Raw genomic sequence first — 18,716 nt, 5'->3', positions numbered from 1 at the left:
AGAAGGCATATGATGTGTTGGCTTTCATTGGCGGGGGAATTGAATTTAAGAGCTGCGAGGTTATGCTGCAGCTCCATAAAACCCTGGTTAGACCACGCTTGAAATATTGTTGCCTCACTATAAGAAGGATGTGGAAGCTTTAGAAAGGGTGCAGAAGAGATTTCCCAGGATGCTGCCTGGACTGGAAGGCAGGTCTAATGAGGAAAGATTGAGGGAACAAGGGCTTTTCTCATTGGAGTGAAGAAGGATGAGAAGTGACATGATAGAGGTGTACAAGATTATGAGAGGCACAGATAGAGTGGATACCCAGAGGCATTTTCCCAAGGCGGAAATGACTATTACAAGGGGGCATAATTTTAAGACGATAGGAGGAAGATGTAGGAGAAATGTCAGAGGTAGGCTCTTTACACAGAGTGTGGTGGGTACGTGGAATGCGCTGCCAGCGGTGGTAGTTGAGTCAGATACATTAGAGACATATAAGCGACTCTAGGATTAGCACATGGATGATACTAAAATGTAGGGAATGCAGGGTAGATTGATCTTAGAGTCAGATAATAGGTCAGCACAACATCGTGGGCAGAAAGGCCTGTACTGTGCTGTACTGTTCTATGTTCTATGTTCTATACGAGAAAACATTACAAACATTCAAAAACATACACGTCCACGGTTTCTGAAAGTGGCAAAACAAGTGGTTAAGATGATCATGAAGGTGTATGGCTTGCTTGCCTTCATCAGACAGGGAATGGAGTATAAAAATTGGAACGTTATGTTGTAACTATGTAGAACTTGGGTTGGGCCACATTTGGAATATAGCATACAGTCTAGTCTCCATACTATCATAAAGGTGGGAGCTTTTGGAGAGAGTACAGAAAAGGTTTACCAGGATTCTGCCTGGTCTGGAGGATATTGGCTATGAGACGAGATTGGACAAACCGAGTTTATTTTTACTTATAAGTCGGTAGTTGAGGGGTGACCTGATAGAATTCTCTTGACAAAATTATGAGAAGCATAAGTAGAGTGGATAGTCAGAGTCTTTTTACCTGGAGTAGAATTGTCAACTACTGGGGAACCATAGGTTTAAAGTAAAAGGGGGAAAGTTAAAAGGACAAGTGAAAGGCAGGTTTTTGATGCAGAGGGTGGTGAATGCCCAGAATGCACTCCCAGAAGTGGTAGTAGAAGCAGATACAATAGCAACATTTAACAGGTATCTAGCTGGACAGTGAAATAAAAGGGTACGACTGTATGGAGACAAAATGTTTCATTTATGCATTGGTGCAGGCTTGGTGGGCTGAAGGGCCTGTTCCTGACCTGCACTGTTCTTTATTCTTTGTTGGTTAGGAAAAAGCCCAACCTATCCCAACTAGCCTGTCACATACAGTCATTGTCCCTTATTTTTCACAATGCAGAAACTCCTTGTCCACCCACGGCAAGGGGATTTTCTACCGGGCAAATGAACAACATAGATTAAAACCCAGACTGATAAGGGGAAAATTGTGGAAACTGTCTGATATTTTTCAGTTTTAATTGAACAGAACAATGGAATTCTGGACTTATTTAAAGGGGTTTGGAGTATGAGAGTGTCAAAAGTCTTTACAGCAGCTGTACAAGGTGCTGGTGACACCACATCCGGAGTACTGTGAGTGATTTGGATCTTTACTTAAGGAAAGATATCATTTCACTGAAGACAGTTCAGAGAAGGTTCACTAGGTTGATTCCTTGTTTGGAGGGATTGTCTTCTGAACAAAGGCTCAACAGGTTAGGAGTCCATTCACTGGAGTTTGGAGAGGTGTCTCATTGAAACATACAGGATTTTTAAGGATCTTGAAAGGGTAAATGCTGAGAGGATGTTTTCCCTTGTGGGAGAGTGTAGTTCAAGACTGAGATGAGAAAGAATTTCTTCTCTTGGAGAGTTGTGAGTCTTTGGAATTCTTTGCCATTGGGCACTGTGGGAGGAGAGTTCTTATGTATATTTAAGGCAGAGATAGATGGATTCTTGATCAATAAGGGAATCGAAGATTATGGCGAAAGGCCAGGAAAGTAGATGTGAGAAAGTCTGATCAGCCAACATTCTATTGAATGGCACAGCAGGCTGAGGAGCCAAACAGCCTATTCCTGTTCAAAAACAAAGTTGCTGGAAAAACTCAGCAGATCTGGCAGCATGTGTGGAGGACAAAACAGAGTTAATGTTTCGGGTCCGGTGACCCTTCCTCAGAACTATTCCAGCCTATTCCTGTTCCTATTTCTTACAGTCTACAAGTCTTTTTATTTAAAAATGGAGTATTGATATTGTGTCAAGAGCTAATTAGATGGGGTTTGGACTCACAGTCAACAGAATCTATTTCACAGTAAACAACAGAATCTATTTAAACAGTGTCTCTACATGTTGCAGCAAACACTGTTTTTACTCGGCAGTCTAATTAAACGGAGAAGGTCATTTTGACCAAGTAGTGAAACAGACTGGTACTGTGTGAATAAGATTATGCCTGTTTTTAGGTTAGGGTTTAGCATTCAATTTTGGTCCTAATGACTGATTAACATAATTTGCATAAGTTGGATACCCTGTTGGGCAGACAGCATTATGATACAGAATGGCTCAGGAACCAAGTGAAAGAGTGTTTTAGTGATCCACTTTACAGCTGCAGCAGCAGGTGAATGTTAAATATTGACAATCGCTTCAAACATTCTTTGTTTATCCCGAACAACTGGTCAGTATTAGGAGAGGACAAAAGGACAAATATCAGCTTTTAGCATGTTTTGCAGCCTCCAAAATAAGCGGTTGTTTGTATTTTAAGTGGCAGCTAGTTCTTTGATGTTAGTTCCACATGACTGCTGCTGGTACACGCTTCAACTCTTATCAAGTTTGTGGCTTGAGCTAAATACGCCAACTTGCCCAATGTAGAGAGTCCTTAGTGTCTGATTGGGATGTTGAAAATGACCTCCACAGCAAACAAAATGTGAGATCAAAACTGCAGCAGTCTCTCAAAAGTCTCCAGCAAAATACAATGAGTTAAAGATAGTTAGTTGCACAATACAAATTCTGTGCATAAGATCAATATCAAATGCTATAATAGTACAGAGATAACAAAGTGTGGAGCTGGATGAACACAGCAGACCAAGCAGCATCTTAGGAGCACAAAAGCTGATGTTTCGGGCTCCAATCCCAACCTCACCATAAAACCCGCAGACAAGGGAGGCGCAGTTGTATGGTGCACTGACCTCTACATCGCTGAGGCCAGACGCCAACTCTCCGACACCTCCTCCTACCGCTCGCTGGATCATGACCCCACCCCCGAGCACCAAACCATCATCAAATAAGCTTTTCTGATGAAGGGTCTAGGCCTGAAACGTCAGCTTTTGTGCTCCTAAGATGCTGCTTGGCCTGCTGTGTTCATCCAGCTCCCCACTTTGTTATCTCAGATTCTGCAGCATCTGCAGTTCCTTTTATCTCTGCTATTATTGTACAGTCTCTGATGTGATTTAAAAGGGAATTATCCAGTCATTTCCACTCTTGTCTGTAATATTGGTGTCACATCATGCAGTCTTCCTTTTTAACTGTCTTATATTGCTTTATTCAACCAATCAACACCCTTTATGATGCTATATAAATTGATTTTTCTTTTTTAAAGCTGGTTTTCTTGCATGTCAGCCCTGATGAGTAAAGACAATAAGGTTCATCTGATGTCTTTTTTTTAGCACTGCATAACTGCCTTAATTTTGTAGTACCATGTTGAATGCACCAGCTTAACCTTAATCTAAAATTTATAGTAAAAATATGCTGTATGTTGAGTTGATCTAATCCACTGTGTGCCAAGAGTTAGTTTTGTTGATTTATGTTATTGATGTTCATTTCAGGAATGTTGCTGGTTACCACTGACACACAAGGCCATGACTTTCATGTATTTCGAATCTTGACGCATCCATGTTCATCGTCACAGAGTGCCGTGCATCATTTATACACTTTACATCGTGGAGAGACAGAGGCTAAGGTATAGTGTGAAATTAGATATTAGGCACAAGATACTGGTAGGCTGGAAGAAAATTCTGTTTGAGGAAAATACCTGACATCAGATTTCATACAGAACATGGTTTATGATCTTTTATGTTGGGATTTGACAGACAATCCAAATAGTTATAAGCACTCGGAGACAAGTGTATGAAAACTGATGAAGAGTGTAGTGTTCTTTAGCTGCTACTTTAGAGAATACATTGTGCCCCTTCCTTGATAGAAAGAAAGACAATGCTATCTTGGAAGCCAGAAATCGTTTTCATGCAATCAGTTCGAAAATCTGAAATAGAGATCGATGGCTAGAAAGGTGTGATTGAACAACAGGTATTGTGTAGTTAATATGTGTTTAAATACAGACAGTGATTGAGCTTACATTGGAAGCCAAAGATAGAGTCTGAATAGTTTATCAGTTTCTTCTAAACAAACTTGGCATACTTTTCAGCTTGTGATATTTCATATAATACATTGTTATTAGATCAAACCCTGTTCAAGTGTATCAAGGAGATAGCATAGACCCTAACTTTTATCTTATTTAAAGACAAGTGTAAGGTGCTGTGTTTCAGATGTAATTTGGTTGGCTGCACTATTTGGCTTTAAGCAAAACTCACTTTATTCTTACCCTACTGTTAAAATACAAGCAAAAGAAAGAAGAAGTGGTATAACTTTTCACTGTATTGGAAAACTTAACAGAAAAATAGATTATTTTACCACTAAACAGCAACTTTTCCAATATAGTAACATGTCATAAACATACCCTTGGCAAATGCAAATTCCGTAAAATAAATTGTCTCACATGCAATGTTTTTCCAATCCAGGAAGAAAGAATACCAAGAGAAAATTCTGGCAGACGGAGAGAACTCAAACATTTTGCTGTAGCAGTGAGAGATATATGGCAGCTTTAAAACCCCAACAACTGCTGAGAGCTAAACTAAAACCCCAGTTCTGTGGGAGCCTGACTCCATCCATTCACGCTGCTTCTATTGTTCCAACTTTTAAAAAGAACACAAGGCCTCACAAGCTGTTTCTTGGCTTGATGGAGGCAACTCGTCACCTATGGCTCAAATCCTCTGTTCTTAAATTTCAGGTCAAAATACACCTCTTAAAGCAATAGTATCATCAACACTTGCAGAGTTAATTGCAGTTGTATCCCATTTTCACCAATTAGCCCTCAACCATTTCCAGAAATCTGACGTAAGCATAGATTGTGAAACACTGTATCTCCATAATCAATTTTATCAATTTACCCACAGCTGTGCAAGCACAGTTTTTATTTTCCTTTTTTTATGCTTTGGTACTGTTAGATTCATGTAAATTCATTGAAATGTAAATGGATTCCACTGTACTGGCAGCTTCCAGATATTAGAGTGTGGACACTCCATTTTGTGACTGACCAGCAGTTAGATTCACATCCTGATCACTTATTCTCTTTGATCATCTTGTACAAATATTAAAGAGGCTAAAATCCATGTTTACCTCTGACCTGAACAAATAATGTCTGATAAAGCTCACCAAATGACCGCAGGGACCCAATTTTACCTCTGTAGATGCTTGACTTTGCTTGTTCAAATTATTAATTGATGCTGTGAATTGATTTTTGACTCTGAAAAACTAATGATAGGACAAAATAAGAAGATTCTTTATTCAGCAACTTGCTGCAGGAATGAAATTTCATTCCATACCACCATGCTTTTAAGTTACGGAGTCAATAGATTTATGTACTAGATTTTGACATTGAGATCAGACAATTGACCAAACACCACAGGCTCTAAAACTGCAAAAGCCTACCAATATCCACATTGCTCCCCTAACTATTATTCAGCCAAGATAGATGAACTAATATAGATTTTCACACTTAAGCTTGTTCAGTTGATGCAGAATTGTGATCCTTCAACTTAGGTAGTTATTTTATTACGAGGCCAATACAGTGGAGTATTACAGACAAGGTAATGACTTTAATGCGTTTTAGCAGATAGCACCTTGAATGCTACACACAGTTTTGGTCAGCAAGAAATGAGAGATGGAGGATCAATGTATAATGGCTAAAATTCTGGAGGTAGTGCAGAGAACTGCTACTTCTTAGTGCAGGGTGTCAGGGATCTATGCTATGAGGAAAGAATGGACAAACGTGGGCTTTTTGGTGTATTAGGAAGGCATCCAGGGATTGGTCACAAAAATGTAAGAAGAAAAGAGGCAAAGGTATTGGGAGTAGGTGAAGATGTGGAATAATCGGATTCATATGTACATTTGCATGTAAAGAACTTGTGAGTTTCACAGGAAGCATTCATATTCATGAAATATAGTTACTGTTTTAATTTAGGTAAATGTGGCAGACAGTTTGTACTTAGCAAGGCCCCATAGATAGCAATGAGATAACCGATTAGATAACAAGGTAGAAATTTACCTTGGTCAGTGTAACATACAACTTAGGAGCAGAAATAAGCTACTCAGCCCCTGAGCCTGCTCCTCCATTGTGTAAGATTATGGCTGATGTAATTACTGTACATTCCTACCTGTTCCTGGCATTCTTCCATCACCTTGCTTATCAAGAATCTATCGATCTCTGCCCTAAAAATATTCAAAGACTGCATTTTCGCCCCCTCTTGAGAAAGGGTGTTCCAACAATTCACAACCCACTGTAAGAAAATAAATGCCCTTATCTCTGTTTTAAATGGGTAACTCCTTTTTCATATGCTTACAGTGAGAGGGGAAAGATTTAAAAAGGACTTGAGGGGTAACTTTTTCCACGCAGAGTGTGGTGTTTGTATGGAATAAGCTAGCAGAAGAAGTGGTAAAGGCTGATACAACATTTAAAAGGCACCTGGAAGTTTATATGAATAGGAAGGGTTTAGAGGGATATGGGCCAAATGCTGGCAATTGGGACTAGGTCACATTGGGATATCTTGTCAGCATGGACAGGTTGGATTGAAGGGTCTGTTTTTGTGCTGTATGACTGTGTAACTTTATGACATTATGACCATTAATTCTAGTTTGTTTTCCCCAAGTGGAAATATCCTTTCCACATTGACCCAATCAAAGCTTCTCAGGATTTTGTATGTTTCATAAACTCGCCTCTTACACTTCTAAATTCCAGTGGATTCAAGCCTAACCTGTCCAACCATTCTTCATATGACAATCTATTCATTACGGGTATTAGCCTGGTAAACATACTCTGTACAGCTTTAAGCAAATGTACATCCTTCTGTAAATAAGGTTTTAAATACTGTGCACAGTACACTAGCAGCCTCACCAGCGTATTGTGTAAGTGAAGCTTATCCTCCCTACTTTGTGTCCAACTCCTGTTACAATAAATGACAGCAGTACTAACTTCCCTAATAACTTGCTATACCTGCATACTAACATTTTGTGATTCATGCACAAGGACATCCAGGCTGCCTCTGCATGTCAGAGCTTAGCAGTCACTTGTCATTTAGATAATATACTTCTTTATTTATGTTTCCTGCCAAAAAATGGACAGTTTCCCATTTTTCCCCCATTGCTTTTTTCTTTATTCATTTGTGGAGTTACGTACCTGCATCCCGACGTCCGTCTGCTCTACAGCACCACCCAAGGCCCCTACCATTAATTGTATAAGCCCTACCCTTGTTTGTTGTACCAAAATGCAATACCTCACATTTATCCAGATTGAACACCGTCTGCCATTTTGACCCATTTGATCAAGATCCCTTTGTCATCTTAGGAAACCTCCTTCACTGTCTAAAATGTCACCACTTCTGGTGTCATCTGCAAACTGACAAACCATGCCTTTTATAATATCATCCAAATCAGTTATATAAATGACAAACAAAAGAGGACTCAGAACCAATCCTTGTGAAACACCACTGGTCACAGACCTCCAGTCTGAAAAGGAACCTTCCACGATAAACTAATTATGTATCCAATTGGCAAACTCACCCTGAATCTCATGTGAGCCAACTTTACTAATTAACCTACCATGCGGAACCTTGTCAAAGGCTTTACTAAAATCCAAATAAACAATGTCTACTGCTTTGCCTTCACCAACCTATTTGGTAACTTTCTCAAAAATTCAGTAAAGTTTGTGAGACACGATTTTCCTTGCACAAAACCATGCTGGCTATCCCTGATCAATTTTTGCCCCTCTAAATGTCCAATTACCCACAACGGAAATCAGACTCACGGGTCTATAATTCCACTGTTTCTCCTTAAAACCTTTCTTAAACAAAGGTACCAACATTAGCCACCCTCCAGTCATCAGACATACCACCCATAGTTATAGATGATGCAAATATTTCTGCAAGCCATCTTATAATTTCCTCCCTTACTTCCCACAACATTCTGGGACATGTTAGATCAGGTCCCGGAGGTTTATAAATCTTCATATTCTCTAAGACTTCCTGAACTTCCTCATCTGTAATGTGAATTGTTTATAAAGTGTCAAAGTTTATTTCTGTGCATTCTCTAGACTCAATTTCTTTCTCCACAGTTAAATAGATCATTTACATGAATTGTAAATAGTTGAGGTCCCAGCACTGATCTCTGTGGCACATCACTTATTACAACACCCTTGCCAACCTGAAAATGGTCCACGTATGATTAGATTAGATTCCCTACAGTGTGGAAACAGGCCCTTTGGCCCAACAAGTCCACACTGCCCCTTGAAGCGTCCCACCTAGACCCCCTATAACCCACACACCCCTGAACACTATAGGCAATTTAGCATGTCCATCCACCTACCCTGCACATCTTTGGACTGTGAGAGGAAACCAGAGCATCCGGACGAAACCCACACACATGGGGAGTATGTGCAAAATCCACACAGACAGTCACCTGAGGCTGGAATCGAACCCAGGCCCCTGGTGCTGTGAGGCTGCAGTGCTAACCACTGAGCCACCGTACCTATCCACTGTTCCTGTTAGCTGGCCAATCTCCTATCCATGCCTTTACTCCCTATATCATGGGGTTTTTAAAATTTTCTGCAATAACCTTTGATGTAGCACTTTATTAAATTTCTTCTGGAAATCTAACTACACTACATCCACTGGTTCCCTTACTCCACAGTATGTGTTTCCTCCTCAGAGTGGATTAGTCAAGGAAGATTTCTCTTTCACAAAATTTTGTCGACTCTACCTGATTACCTTGAACTTATCTAAGTACTCTGAACTGACTTTTTCAATAATACTTCTAACATTTTCTCTCTGACAGAATGGGCATAACTGACCTGTAATTTCCTGCTTTCTATCTTTCTCACTTTACGAATAACGGAGTTACATTTGCTATCCTCTAATCTACTTTCACGAATCAAGGGAATTTGGGAAAGCTCCACTAATTTGTTTAGTATCATGTCTCTGGTGATTGTCATTTTTCTGAGTTCCTCACTTCTTTCCATTTCCTGATTTATCACTGCCCTGGGATGTTTCTTGTGTACTTTATATTGAAGACTGGCACAAAATAGCCATTTAATTTATCTGCTATTTCCTCATTTTCCATGACTAATTCTCCATTCTCACTTTCTATACAAGCAAAGCTCACTTTGTAAATTACTTTTAAAATGTTTTTAGAAACTCTTACTATCTTTATTTTTATTTCTGGATGGCTTTCTCCGAGTATTTTTTCCCTTCGTTAACTTTTTGGTCATTCTTTGTTTTCTTTATATAATCTGTCCAATCTTATGCTTTGCCACTTCACACAATTATATGCTTTTTCTTTTTGTCTAATGCTATCTTTAACATATCTTATTAACCTTGGATTATTCATTGGATTTTTTTTTTAACTGTTTGGAATATGTCTGTTTTGTTGTCACAACCCAATGCAGTAGTATGCTGGGCATCAAGTCTCACTAGTCTTGCAGCCTCAACAAATGCTACAGTTCATGAAACTACCACAAATCCCAATTTGTCCCTGGCTACCCAGGATAAAAGCCAACTACGCTAGGTTGCTTTAGTAACAATTATAAATAATTATTTATTGTAACTCTTAATTTTAATAAGAACAGTAACAAAGTGGGATTTCTAATTTATGGATCTTAAATTTGACCTCTTCAAAAATTCCAACCAGGATAAACAAATGGCAAAAAAAGACAAAACTCCAATGTTATAAGTGGAGGGAAAAACTGGAATTAGAAGAACATAGTTTTCTATCCCCTGTCTAAAATCACAAAACTAGATCAATTGGTTTCACAATCATCATTCTTTGGTGATCCCTTAATGATATTGGCACAATGCTGATCAGCCTGTAGTTGTTTTGTTGAACCCAGTGTCTTTCTTGTCATCTTTGAGTCCGTTTTGAATTATTTCTTTAAGTATTTCTAAATATACTTTATCTGCTGTTTTGACAGAAATATTGAGAAAAGAACTTTCTAAGGAAAGGGGAGAGAGAAAGGTCAATGCAGCTAACCTGTGGAAGTTTCCTGGCTTCAGTCTTTATTTAACTCCCCTCACAGGTTCTGCATTAAGCTGCAACCTGACCAGTCAGTGGCTGTTTGCAATACTACGCTGTCATGAACCCATGGAAGTTTGTGGAACTTTGTCTGGACTTCACTGTCCCCAAAGTGTAACATTATTTCATATGCAACAATTAGTATCACTTGCTTTTCCAAAGCTGCAAACAAATCCCGTATTCTCCCTTATTTTTTAAAACAATGTCTACTTTGTTGAAGAGGGCTTTAAACAAAGGAACCAAATGTGGGAAAGATGTAGTCATTCCTCCGTATTTGTGAGACTTCTGTTCCTGAGAACCATGCAAATGACGAAATTCAGAAATGTAGAGCTAGTTAAAAATAGGTTAAAATCATGTTTTCATAACTTCTGCTCATAACTCTAGTGTATCAAAGAGTAGATACAAGGTCAGAAAGAAAATAGTGTTCTGGGAAATGAGAGTCAGAGAATGGCAGGAAGTTGCAGAAAGAAAAAAAAGCCAAGAAACTTATGAATAATCAAGACTAGATGTGAGAGCCTTTATATTGTATTATTGCCATATGTCTATGTCTGAATGCACATAGTATTCATAACAAAGTAAACAAATTAATAGCACACATTTAAATAGAGACTTGGCTTCAGGATGGTAAAGGTTGGCCTAATATTGAGGAGCATGTGACATTCAAGAAAAATAGAAGCTAGGTAAAGGTGGAGGGTCAGCACTGCTAATCAAATGCAGTAGTCAGAGATTAATTTAGTTCAGAAGATCAGGATCTCGAGTCGGTTTGAAAGGAAACGAAGAATAGTCTCTGAAAAAGTGACTAGTGGAGTTATCTACATGCTCCCTAACAGTAACCACAACGTGGGACAAAGTATAGTGGGAGAAATATTGGGTCCTTGTAATAAAGGGATATCAATAAACATGAGTAACTATAATTTACGTATTAACTAGAAAAATTAAAGTGTCACTAGGAGCCTGAATGAAGAGTTCATAGAATGCTTTTGCATTGGTTTCATAGATATTTTAGAAACAACCAGAGAGCGGGTTATGTTGGACTTGGTATTGTGTGACAGGATTAGCTAATGTCTTCAGAGTTGAGGCACCAGTCGGTAGCAGTAACCATAATATGAATGAATTTTGCATTCAGTTAGAAAGGGAGAAAACTGGGTTCATGCATAGTGCTTAAACCTAAATAAGGGCCATTTGATGAATGGTAGTAACCTCTGAAGTACAGAGGATGTGCATATATCCACAGATCCTTGAAGGCAACAGAGCAAGTGCAGCTGCCCTCTCATTCTTCAAGATACCATCTGATCAATTCTATCAGCAGGCAGATGGGGCCTGACTTCAATGTCTTATCACAAAGGTGGGAACAGCTTGAACAATGCAGCACAGCCTGAGTGCAGCGCTACAATGAGTGGAGTAACCTTCTAGATAAAGTAGTGAATGCAAAGCCCCAGAATTGTTTTAATAATTGAATGCTATCTTGTGATGTTTCTGGTGTGGCTATGTATGTGTACAGTGTGTGAGAGGGCACAGATGTTCAGGTCTGTCTTGCTGCACAAATTAAAGTTGCCTGAAAGGCCTTCTTTATCCATAAATATTTTCTGAGCTTGGGACCTATCTCTGCAATTAGATTTATTCTTTTTAATGTAGCAGCTATGGCAGTTTTCCTTATTAGCCTGAACAGTTATACTTTACTTCATTCAAAGGCAGAATCAGATGCTTAGGGCCCTACTTGAGCATGTTTACCTCAGAGAGATGCTGGTCTTCCTGCAACCTCAGGAATGAATAATAAAGGTTCAAGAAGGCAGCTCACCACCATGTTCCCAAGGGCAACTAGAAAATGGTAAGCCCTTATACCATAAATCAATTTTTAGAAGTTAAATTCTGGGCTAGACAGGCAATCTTTTCAACCCACTATCAATTAAGGTCCATAAGTGACATCAAATGATCACTGGTTCAATTGCCTGCCTTCCCAGTGAGTGAGAAAGAAAGGCTACTTTGCTGACGTGGAAACCAGGGCAACGTGGGATTTTGGAAAGGGGTGTTGTCCTCCAACATGTACACCAACTTGAAGGGAATTGGGATAAGGAAAGTGGTGTGGTAGAAGTGTGGCTGTTGAAAGCCATTCCCTCTCCTTGCCACCAGCATCGCTCTCCCTGGTGACGTCTGTCCCACAAGACCTTTCAAAGAATTCTAACCTTGTGCCTGTAAAGCTCTTCATCGCTTCACAACCTGTGCCTTGAGAGACGTTCTTCACCTCCCAAAGCTACAAGTCTTTGTCTGGCTAGCAGCCTTAGGTGGGATGGAAGTTCAGTGGCAAGGCTCCTAAGTGGATGAGATGCTTGTTGCACACCATTTAAGTATCTTGCTTGATTCAGCTCATTTTAGTGGGGCAGGGAAGGGTTAGTTATTCGCCACTGAAGTCACCTGGCCGAACACTTAGTGCACACTCCCAGAGAAGGCAGAATTATGCGGTTATTGCATTTAACACTCAGTGAAGTTTAAACAGAGTTTTGTCCATATAGGTTTAAATACTGCTAAGCCCCTAGGAAGTCATGACTATGTACAAGCGTGTTTTTAAATATTTTGGGAACGCACACTGTCAAATCACTTAAAGTTTAATAGCCAGGAGCATAGAGCTCCATTCTTGCTGTGTGAATTTAATTCTAACCCTAGTTATATAAACCCAGATATTACATTTGCTTGGATCCAATTCTGCAGCTGTTGGGCTCTGACTGTTTATGCAAACATCAGAATAGTAAGGCAGCACAAATACACATTCAGCCTTCCAACTCCATTTTGATTTAGCCCCTTCTAACCTTTTATGGTTTGCACTACACTTAATGGGCTTTGCATGTGATTAATTGATTGATTTATTTTATTGTCACATGCTGCGAAATATAGCAAAAAGCTTTGTTTTATTGAGTGGTACAGGCAGATCACAGCAAGCAAGGGATGTACAGATCAAAAAGACTTAGAGGCATACAGGTTACATTGCATGTTACATTATTTGAGGCTAAGAGTCCATTCAACAGTCTGATAATGGCCTGAAAGAAGCTGTTCCTGAACCTACTGGTACGTGTGTTCAGACTTCTGTATCTTCTGCCTGACAGAAGGGGTTGTAGGAGGTCATGACCAGGCTGCCATGGGTCTATGTTGATGGTTATGGTAGCCTTTCCACAGCAGCGAGCCATGTAAAAAGAGCCTGTTGATGGAAGGTTGGCTGCTGAGATGGTCTGGGCTGTGCACGCCACTTACGGCCCTGGGCAGAGCAGCTGCCATACCAGGCCATTATGTACCTGGGCAGTATGCTTTCAATGGTGCATCTGTAAAAGTTGCTGAGGGACCTTATGGACACACCAAATTTCCTGAGCCGCTTGAGGGAGAGGAGACGTTGTTGTGCATTTTTGACTGTTGTATTTACATAATTTATTCAATTAGAAACAGGGTGATTCATTGATGGTGGTTAACAGATGAAAAAAATACCACAGGTGATTTGGTGATGGGAAGAAGTTACATGAAAGAGCACTTCTGGATATAAAAATAACACATACTCAGAGTGAAGAAGATTAGGGAAGTAAGATATCCCTAACAAAGTTTTGGTGCAAACAGTTATTGAGGATTATTTATGTCAAAAATCAATTCTAACTTCAACTAAGTGATCAGTCAGTGGTTTGGAAAATGTCCTTTTCCATTGTTTGTAGATTTAGATATTTCAGCTAGGCAACTGAAGAACAAGCAAATGCTGTGCAGAAATCGCATCGTGCATGAACATACTGACATGTTTGCTGTCTGTATGAAATGGATTATTCTGAAATTGTAATGCAGTTATTAACAAGTTTAAAATGAATAACCTCATCAGAGCAATAGAAGAAGGAATTTCAGGCATAGTTTAAACATTGACATCCATGGGGTGTCACAGCATAACTATAGGACTAATGTATATAAGCTTTATCTCAAGGGGACTGCAGTACAAGGCTTATGCTTCAGTCATATTGAGCATTCTGGTGTACTAAATTTCATGGTGGACATCAAACCAAAAGACAGATACAGAAACAACTCCATAGCGGCTGATATCTCATCAGCGAGTCATCCGTTATTTACACATGCATAGTAATTGACACTGATCTGGCTTCCTCAGAGCCAGTTCTCAGAGTTAACAGTCCTTTGAACTCCTGTTTATATCTGTCAGTCAAGGACAGATTAACAGTCAGGTTAACAGCCACAATCAGGGGACTCATACGCTATGATATCCACCTGGCTAACCTTCTTACAACCACTACATTCCTCTCACTCTAACTCTGGGGAAATAGACCTGTTGATTTTCTTGTAGCATGTCCTTGGACGTTTTCTTATTGGGTCTGATTTCCCTGACTCACCCTCAGAAATGGGCAATGTGTACCAGACTATAGCCTGCCTCTTGTACCCAGAGCAATTCGGAAGAAATTCATCCACTTCTTCAGGCGGTAAACGTGTCGAAGCTGCGACATCTGCCATGTCCATCTCGGACCTGGAGGTTCCTTCAATGCTGGATGAAGGGGGAGAACCCACAGGCTCCAACAGCCTTTCTGGCTGTTCTGAGGGGCTGGGAATGTTTTGCTCCTGCCTCATTTGTGAATTTGAACACTTAACAAGGTCCATAAGCTTGTTCAGAACCGCCTCACTGATCTGACCTTTATACGTCACAGGACCTGACCTTGTGTTGACCATGCCTGTTACTCATTCAGGGCCATTTCTGTGGACTTAGCATCAAACAACATACCCTGAAGTAAACCGTCTCTCTCGCTTAATGTTCCAGCATTGGTGTTCCTGATGCCATTTCACCCTCATCCCCAGGTCTGGGAAGATCAGATTTAACTTGGTGCAAAGTCTTCTCCCCATTAGCAACTGTTGAAGTTATCCCCATAGTTGCATGAGGGCTACTCTGATAATCAAACAGGAACCGTGATAGTTTGGTATCCAGTGAAGCTGTAGGCTATTTCTTTAAGCCTGCCTTCAAAGTTTGGACTGCTCTTTCTGCCACACATTTGAATGATATGGAGCTGCCCTTATATGCCGAATGCCATTTGACTTTCAGAAATACTTGAAATTCCTGCTGATAAATGATAACGTGTTGTCTGTGACTAACACTTCTGGGAGTCTGTGTATTGTAAAAGATCCTCACAGTTTTTCTGTCTTCATCCCTGTGTTAGATGAGTGGACTCTCTGCACATTCAACCACTTGAGAGGTCGTCCACAATGCCTAAGAACATTGAGCCCATAAAAAGATGTGCGTAGTTGACATGTAACCAAGTCCGGGGTTTACCCAGCCATTCCCACAAATGTCGGGGAGCTGCTGGTGATAATTTTTGTCCTTGTTGGCACTTTGGGCACTACCTCACAAATGCAGCTATGTCTACATCCACTCCTGGCTACCAGACATAACTTCTCACTAACCGTGGTCAAATTCAGCCAGTATCTGGTGGTGACTTTTCCTCAGGACAATCACTCTTGCTCCCAGTAATAAAACGCAGTCCTGTATGGTGACCTGGTCTTACTGAGTCCAGAAGGGTTTCAGTTCTGGTTGTGTTGGCCTTTTTGTTTCCCCATCACTACCTACTGTTTTAGTTTTGTCAGAGATAACAAAGTGTGAAGCTGGATGAACACAGCAGGCCAAGCAGCATCTTAGCAGCACAAAAGCTGACGGCAGGTAGGGAGGGGATAGGTCAGTCCGTGGAGGACGGACAGGTCAAGGGGGCGGGATGAGGTTAGTAGGGAGGAAATGGAGGTGCAGCTTGAGGTCGGAGGAGGGGATAGGTGAGAGGAAGAACAGGTTAGGGAGGCAGGGGCGAGCTGGGCTGTTTTTGGGATATAGTGGGGGGAGGGGACGAGCTGGGCAGGTTTTGTGATGCAGTGGGGGGAGGGGAGATTCCATCCCCTGTTCCCAATTCCTTCGCCTCCACCGCATCTGCTCCCAGGATGAGGCATTCCATCCCCGCACATCCCAGATGTCCGCCTTCTTCAAGGACCGCAATTCCCTCCTGCAGTGGTCGAGAATGCCCTCGACCGTGTCTCCAACATTTCCCGCCACACATCCCTCATACCCCACCCCCACAATAACCGCCCAAAGAGAATCCCCCTAGTCCTCACATACCACCCCACCAAACTCCAGATACAACGCATCATCCTCCGACACTTCCGCCATCTACATTCCGACCCCACCACCCAAGACATTTTTCCATCCCCACCCTTGTCTGCCTTCCGGAGAGACCACTCTCTCCGGGACTCCCTTGTCCACTCCACACTTCTCTCCAACCCCACCACACCCGGCACCTTTCCCTGCAACCGCAGGAAGTGCTGCACTTGCCCCCACACCCCCTTCCTCACCCCCATCCCAGGCCCCAAGATGACTTTCCATCTCAAGTAGATGTTCACCTGCACATCTGTCAATGTAGTATACTACATCCACTGTACCTGTTGTGGCTACCTCTACACTGGGGAAACCAAGCGGAGGCTTGGGGACCGCTTTGCAGAACACCTCCGCTCAGTTCGCAATAAACAACTGCACCTCCCAGTTGTGAACCATTTTAACTCCCCCTCCCATTCCTTGGACGACATGTCCATCCTGGGTCTCCTGCAGTGCCACAATGATGCCACCCAAAAGTTGCAGGAACAGCATTTCATATTCCGCTTAGGAACCCTGCAGCCCAATGGTATCAATGTGGACTTCACAAGCTTCAAAATCTCCCCTTCCCCCACCGCATCCCAAAACCAGCCCACCTCGTCCCCTCCCCCCACTGTATCCCAAAACCAGTCCACCCTGTCTCTGCCTCCCTAACCTGTTCTTCCTCTCACCCATTCCTTCCTCCCACCTCAGGCCGCACCTCCATTTCCTACCTACTAACCTCATCCCACCTCCTTGACCTGTCCGTCCTCACTGGACTGACCTATCCCCTCCCTACCTGCCCACCGATACTCTCCTCTCCACCTATCTTCTCCTCTATTCATCTTCGCTCTGCCTCCCCTTCTCACCCTATTTATTCCAGAACCCTCTCCCCATCCCTCTCTCTGATGAAGGGTCTAGGCCCGAAACGTCAGCTTTTGTGCTCCTGAGATGCTGCTTGGCCTGCTGTGTTCATCCAGCTCCACACTTTGTTATCTTGGATTCTCCAGCATCTGCAGTTCCCATCATCTTAGTTTTGTCAGAGTTGGATCTTTTTGCATCCACAATCTAACATTGTCAGCAGTGACAGGAAGGGTGTCCAGAAACAAACACTTCCAGTGATGGCAGCACTGATGGTCTGTCTGCCATTGGGAGGTTGCTGAAGGCATCTGCATTTTCTACTTGGCCTCTCAGACAGTGATTGTATGCACTTAGGATGAGAGCCCACTTCTGGATTCAACTTGAAGCTATGGGTAGCAAGGCTTGTCCTCTGTGACCAACACTTGCAGGGATTTGAGGTTTGTTTCTATTACAAATTTGAGCCCATAAATAGAACTTTCTCACACCAAAGATGACCACCAACTCTTCCTTCTCCATCTGGGAGTATTTATGCTCTGCATCAGTCAAAGTTTGGGAAGCATGCGTTCCTCTACAATGGACCACCTGTGAGCCAGCACTACAGCGATACTGTATGGCGAGGCATTTCAGGTCAGCACCGGATCCTGCTTGGGATCAAAGTGTGCCAGCGCCTTAGATGATGATAGCTGCTTCTCCATTTCCCTAAAGGCTATTTTTGGCTATGAGACCATTTCCAAGGCTGATCCTTTTTCAATTGCAGATGTAGGTTTGCCAGGATGTAGGCCAGGTGACATATGAACTTTCTGAAATAATTATCCAATCCAGGGAAAGACCTAAGCTGCAGCACAGAGCACCTTATTTCTCCTTCACTTTATCTTCAAACAGGTGAAAACTCATATCGTCGTCTCTAGAGCCCAAGTAGGTCACTTGGGATGCCTGGAACACAATTTTTTCCCTTCCAAGGCATATGCCTGGCTATGGAGAAACGTCCAAGGACTATGCCCAAGTTCTCTCAGTGCTCTTTATTGGTCTTCCCTGTTATTAGCATGTCCTCCAGATAAATGGCAACCTGGATATTGTAAAATGTTTTCCATCGTTCACTGGAAAATGGAACAAGTTGATGATACCCCAAATGGCAGTCGATATATTCATACAAACTGTTATAGTGTTAATTGTAGCATGCCTCTGGGAATCCTCATCTAGCCATAATTGCAGGTATGCGTGGCTCATGTCCAACTTTGTAAAGAACAACACATCTCACCTCCGCAACAGCTTTGCTTGTAAGTCCTCTGTGTGAGGAATTTATCCAGC

General features: G+C 41.6%; 1 protein-coding gene across 2 annotated transcripts in view; it reads left to right on the top strand.

The window, feature by feature from the left end:
* Positions 1 to 18,716, top strand: part of bcas3 (BCAS3 microtubule associated cell migration factor) — a 1,086,700-nt gene that overhangs the window by 387,642 nt on the left and 680,342 nt on the right. For both annotated transcript variants that reach the window (XM_059655421.1, XM_059655420.1), the window contains exon 14: positions 3,853 to 3,986. In XM_059655421.1, the coding sequence (XP_059511404.1) occupies positions 3,853 to 3,986 (134 nt within the window). The remainder of the gene's footprint in view (positions 1 to 3,852; positions 3,987 to 18,716) is intronic.

The sequence above is a fragment of the Stegostoma tigrinum genome, chromosome 27 (genome assembly GCF_030684315.1).
Source record: "Stegostoma tigrinum isolate sSteTig4 chromosome 27, sSteTig4.hap1, whole genome shotgun sequence".
NCBI classification, from domain to species: domain Eukaryota; kingdom Metazoa; phylum Chordata; class Chondrichthyes; order Orectolobiformes; family Stegostomatidae; genus Stegostoma; species Stegostoma tigrinum.
This window is presented reverse-complemented; position numbering and strand designations above follow the sequence as displayed.